Source organism: Centruroides sculpturatus, unplaced genomic scaffold, assembly GCF_000671375.1.
Source record: "Centruroides sculpturatus isolate CEXI.00-Female unplaced genomic scaffold, Cexi_2.0 scaffold823, whole genome shotgun sequence".
Lineage (NCBI taxonomy): Eukaryota > Metazoa > Arthropoda > Arachnida > Scorpiones > Buthidae > Centruroides > Centruroides sculpturatus.
Genome location: NW_019385060.1, coordinates 125,149 through 131,224, shown reverse-complemented (window position 1 = coordinate 131,224; position 6,076 = coordinate 125,149). Strand labels below are relative to the sequence as shown.

General features: G+C 34.9%; 1 protein-coding gene across 1 annotated transcript in view; it reads right to left on the bottom strand.

The window, feature by feature from the left end:
* Window positions 1–6,076, bottom strand: part of LOC111634102 (SCO-spondin-like) — a 60,568-nt gene that overhangs the window by 30,891 nt on the left and 23,601 nt on the right. The window contains 3 exon segments of the mRNA XM_023378779.1: window positions 2,670–2,846; window positions 3,897–4,085; window positions 5,771–5,857. Of these exon segments, the coding sequence (XP_023234547.1) occupies window positions 2,670–2,846; window positions 3,897–4,085; window positions 5,771–5,857 (453 nt within the window).

Below are 6,076 nucleotides of genomic sequence, written 5' to 3'. Positions count from 1 at the left end.
AAATCCCGGGACAAGCAAAGGACCGGAAGATGAGAAACACTAACCGTCACTTTTACTGTATAAGCATTTCCATACCTTTTGACTCACCGGAAACTTTACTGTCTACATCAGTGTTTCCCAACCTTTTCTGTGCTATGCCCCACCTAAGCCTTTCTAAAATTCTTATGCCCCCCATAACATATACAGCGGCTATATGGTTAAATTAACTTAAACTCTGGACGAGTCCATTTTCGAATTGCCCTCTTAACAATCAAATTGCCCCCTGTGGGGCGTGGACCCCACGTTGGGAAACACTGTTATAGGTCTTGCCTTTTCTATACCTAACATGCAAGTTATTTCAACCGAAACATAATAGAATTTTATATGTTATCACTTCATTCTGCGTGCTATTTAGAAAAGACTCGGACAAAAGGAATCACCGAAAAATATTTAAATGAAACTGCTGTAGCTTGTCAAAACTGCCAATGTCTTCCGCTGTAATTGTAATGTGTGCTAGTATATTTGCGAAGCCTAAGCAGTTAAATAGTGACTGATACCTGGCAACAAATGTTTCTATTTCTTGCACAAATTAGGAGTTATTGTTTGGAGAAAATAAATTATGATTAAAATTGCAAAATTTGATTAAAAATATCGAATACAATAAATAATGTAAATCATGGCCCCCACATGATAGTAAGTGATAGGACCCTAGTCAGGAAACCGGGTTCGTCGGCGGCGGCATGAAGATGACCAGCTATATTTGTTGCTTCGTTTGGATTTTCTTGTGGAATGTTGAGTTCAATTTAATTAGAATATTTAATTCTTGACGTAGTTTAATATTCTAAGGTTTGCTGAAGACGTGGCAAAGAAACTCAACTTGTCGGGAGCGACTAAATAATCTAACAATTTTGTGCATTGGAAATCATTTAGCTAAACCAGGGGTCGCCAAACTTTTTTAACCGTAGACCCCCAACCACTTTCCAAAACATCACATTGACCCCCACCGTAAAGTTTTATCACAAGTGTAAGTGTATGAGCAAAAAATGAAACGTTGTGATTTCTGTATGAGCAAAAAGAAAAAAGGTTGTGGGCCTTTAGCCGCGTCAACCCCCTAATTGACCCCCTAGCCGCATCGACCCCCGAATGATGTTGATGTCGATATCGACCCCTGGGGGTCGATATCGACCACTTTGGCGACTCCTGAGCTAAACAAACAAATTTCAGTGACGTAATCGAAAAATTTGCTTGGGCAAAAGCCAGAAAATTTACTGCAAAATAATTTAATCGATAAATTCTTGGGTTTTGTCTTGTTGATGCGCTTTGTTTTTCAATTTCTGTCATTCTTTCAGTTCTTGTGTTGGTTCCTATTTTGTTTTTAATGTCGGTTGTTTGTTTGTTTATTTATGACAGCGCAACACTTGGGCTATCTGTCAAGGGGGATGCCTTCCGGGAGGTCTTTTTAAAGGAAACTGGCCCCTATTTAAGCGTTACAGACGTGGAGAAAATTCGGAAAACTCCACGTGGCCAGCCCGTCCTAGCGAGGCGCGGACTCACGACCGAACTCCCAGTGTTCAGGGAACGGAACCGCTTGGCCACTGGTGGGCCAGAACGTTTCTCGGACTGGAACTGTTGGAACTGATTCGAGTCCAAACTCTTTCGACAGAAGTTTCTCGGAACTGCTTAGTCTGATGGATTACACGTTTTTACAGAATCATTATATTTTGTCGGAATTGCTGTTGGACTCGGCGGTTTCTTATGTTTTTATATACGGTATATAGATAATAGAATAGGTGCTCCTCCTGATTTCATTCCTATTATTAACTCCTGAACCTTCTGCCCGATCTGTACCAAACTGTAATACAACAATATTTCGGTTTTCAAACGCACACTTGACGATGCATTACAGATTTATTTCATTACTAATTATTCCAAAGTTCATTTCATTATAAACAGTTTGAAGGAATTATTATCGCATTATATACATTTTAAAACAACAATGAAAGAAATTGTGATCTGTAACGAACGCACCGCCAAGTGTGCGTTTAGATGTTAGATACGTAAAGAAAATCAGTAATCTCCACGTGATGAGGCCATTGATCGGGTGAGAACCAGTGTTTGGGTGTTTTATCGATTAGGTCATTGGTGGGCCAAAAATAAAAACTTATCATTGTCCGATAGCCTTAAAAATAAACGAATTAAATAGAAAAAGTTTTAATCACTTTTGTATAATGTTTTTTATAATTATAAAATATAAAGTTTCGAGGTCTCGCGATGTTCTAGGTACCATCCAAATGGCTTTGCTGGCCCTTTATTTGTACCGAATATAAGTGCTTTTACTTTATAAAAGTATTACATAAAATTATATTAATTTAAAAATAGAATAATTCACGAATTATACCTTTTAGACAACAACGCCAGAGTGTCGACTATAGTATCTTCATGGAATTAATCTTAACGATTCAATGAAAGTTTATGAAACGTTCCATTTAAAATATGAGATAAAAATATCATCGATATTAATTTGATATGATATTACAGTATTTAAAAGTTTTGCTTTGTTAATTTTAAATTAAAAATCTTTAAAACAGAACATGTGAAATGTAATAAAAATTACAAAATATTTCGAAAATTTTCAATTTTTTATTCGTTTAAGAATGATTTAAAATCATTTTTAAATTAATCAGAATCGCATTCTTCTGGAAGTATGCACAAGCCACTTGGAGCTCTTACATATCCCTTTTTGCAAAAACATCCTGGAACACATATTTTGATACAGAGCCTTACTGGATTTTGGTAATTATCGCATGTGTCTGGACACGCAGTTCCACATTCGTGATACTCTTCTAAAGCTCCACAATCATCATCACCTGAAAACAACAATGAAATATTGAAATTATGATTATTGCTGAATATTCAAGTGGTATTTTGCTATAATTCGAAACAGATCTGCGAAGATTTTTCCATTTATCTCCATTGTAATGCAATGAATTGAAAACCCCGGATTTGTATTTGTTAACGCATGATATAACACTATGATATGAATTCGTGTTTGGATTCGTTTAGGACAGGCGTGGCGAACCTATTGCATGCGTGCCCAAAGTGGAACAAAGGATAAATCATCTGGCACGTAACGTATCACGATTTCGATTTATCATCTGTCTTTTTCAATCGTCCTTTCGGTTTATCACCTGATCATCCTTTTGAAATCACTTTTTTTACATTTATTGTAGTTAAAGCATATTCGTTTAATTTATTTAAAAACTTTGACACTATAAACATCTATAAACTTTGACTATAAACATCTTTATAAGAAAGTATGCTTACTCTATGGCACGTAGGCTCAAAAAGATTCGCCATGTGCCATAATTCTTAATGAATAGTTTACTCGTTATTAGCGTTCAAAATTTAAAAAAAAAAATGAAATAAAACTCGTCTTTACCCTCAAAGTAAGCTTTTTTGCCATTTTATAATAGTACAGTAAAACCCGTTAAGATGTTCTCGCTTAAGATGTTAGAATGTATATGGGGACACGATTTAGTTCAACCACTTTGACTTAAATAACTAACTCCCGTGTTAGACCATCTGACTCCGATTCTGATCACTCTGACCACAGAAATTATTAGGCTTCAAACAGGGTGGACGAAATCATGCCCCCCCACACAGTCTAACATCCACACATATAGTAAAAAAAAAACCTCGAATCTTTTGCGTATCTCGAAATTTCGAGGTGTCCCGAGTCCAAAAATGTAAAAATTTGGGAGGGGTCATTTTTTGACCGAGCGCTATACTTTTCCTCTGTTATATATAACAGCCGGAAAAGTAAAAATTATCGAATACATATTTATATATNTTACAAAATATTTCGAAAATTTCAAGTTTTTATTTGTTTATTTATGATTTAAAATCATTCTTAAATTAATCAGAATCGCATTCTTCTGGAAGTATGCACAAGCCGCTTGGAGCTCTTACATATCCTGTTTTGCAAAAACAGCCTGGAACACACATTTTGTTACAGATCCTTAATGGTTCTTGGTAATTCTCGCAGGTGTCTGGACACGCAGTTCCGCATTTTCGAAATTCTTCTAAATCCCCACAAACATCATCACCTGAAAACAACAATGAAATATTGAAATACTAGTAGCCCGGGACACCCCCTAGTGGGCGTTCTTTACAAATTACCATAAGGCACGGTTCCTTTGACTTTTTTGTTCCTATCAATATGCTCTACAGCTCTGTTAAAGTTTCAATCGCGTCGTACGGTTCTAGATTTCTACGTATTAAACATTCTGTAAATACTTTAAAGTAGTTTAATTTGTTTATTTACCTTCGCTTGTAAATCTCGATTTTAAATGTATGCGCCATTTTTTAACAAATTTCTCGTGAGTCAATGCGCGACGTTCACTGAGTCACGTGATGTTGTAAACGTGCTGCGCAAGGTTAATCAAAGCATATACAGTAGAGCCTCGATTATCCGACCTAATTGGGGACGGGTTGGTCGGATAATTGAAAAGTCGGATAACCGAAAAGTATGAAAAAATCCATTATTAGTGTAGTATATTATTATATCCCAGTAATTAGTATATTAGTATATTAGTATATCGCTATTAACCTACTTCATCGATGTTAAGCCTAACAAAAATTTTTAAAAATAATAATCGTCGCTATTGTATCGTTAAAAATTAGAAAATTAAGCCTCGTTTAAATACTGGCTCCCTTTCATGGTCGAATGAGGGTTGCCAGCTAAAACACGTAAAAATAATATTAAAGTAGCCAAGACATAGTGAAATATTGTAGCGCCACATCATTAGCGGACATTTGAAATTTGCCGACTAGGACGGTCAGTTAACCGAAGTGTCGGTTAATTGGGGTCAGATAATCGAGGTTCTACTGTAATAAGGCAAGGCATATAATAATTCTTTATACCATTCCGTGGTATAAATAATAAATTCATATCAATAATAAATTTCTATTACAAATAAAAATAATTTATTGTTACTTTAAAATCATCGCTAGGGCGCCTCTAGTGCCCGTTTTTGGCATACCGTTACGCGGACGGACGGACATGCGTTCAATGGGTTATATAAATAGATTTAAATTATGATTTATTGCTGAATATTCAACTGGTATTTTGCTATAATTCGAAACAGATCTGCGAAGATTTTTCCATTTATCTCCATTGTAATGCAATGAATTGAAAACTTCGAATTTGTATTTGCTAATGACACGACACCACGATATGGACTATTCGACATCAATCACCATGAATGAAAAAACCCCAATTTCTTATTCATGATCATTTATTGGGAGGAATTAAACTCACAATAGGGTGACTTTATTATAGAATTATATCTATAATTTTATCTTCTTATCGGTCAGATGATCGAGTGATTAAAGATAAAGAAATCCCAGAAACTTTTTGGGGATGAACCATCCTGATATATTGACCAATCGACTGACCCATTATGGACCCATTATCACCTCTCATGCCCACAGGGAGGAAAATTAAAAAAAAATATATCGTTCTCTTAACAGGCCGACTAATTTCAGTTGATTAACATGGATAAGGAACAGGAAATATCAACTTAACTCTAGCTATTCACGAATTTCAGAATGAATTCAACACGAATCCATTTTGTAAAAACTTTTCATTGTAAGAAATACGTAAAATAAGTGTTCAATATTTTTATTGGGAAGAAAATTCTTGTATTCTCATGCAACGAAAGAATATCAGCTAATTTGAACACTTTTGTGCAAACTGTGCAAATAAAAATAATATTAAACTATACCTTACCGTGAGGACAATAGCAACAGCAACGGCAGTAACGAATAAGAGAATGGTTTGCATCTTGAAAATTTGATTCTGAATCGAAAAAGAGGATTTATATGTATATACAAATTTTCGGACTGAGCAAGGGACATCTGGTTTACGATGTTACTGTTATTTTAGATGATCAATGATAAGATTAAGAAACAAGGTTTTTCAAATATTTATACAAGGTTAATCGATAAAAGCGTTAAAACTTTATTTAATTAGATTTTATATACAGTACTGTATATTAAAAAAACCCCCGAAAAATATAAAAAAAGATATCTGGAG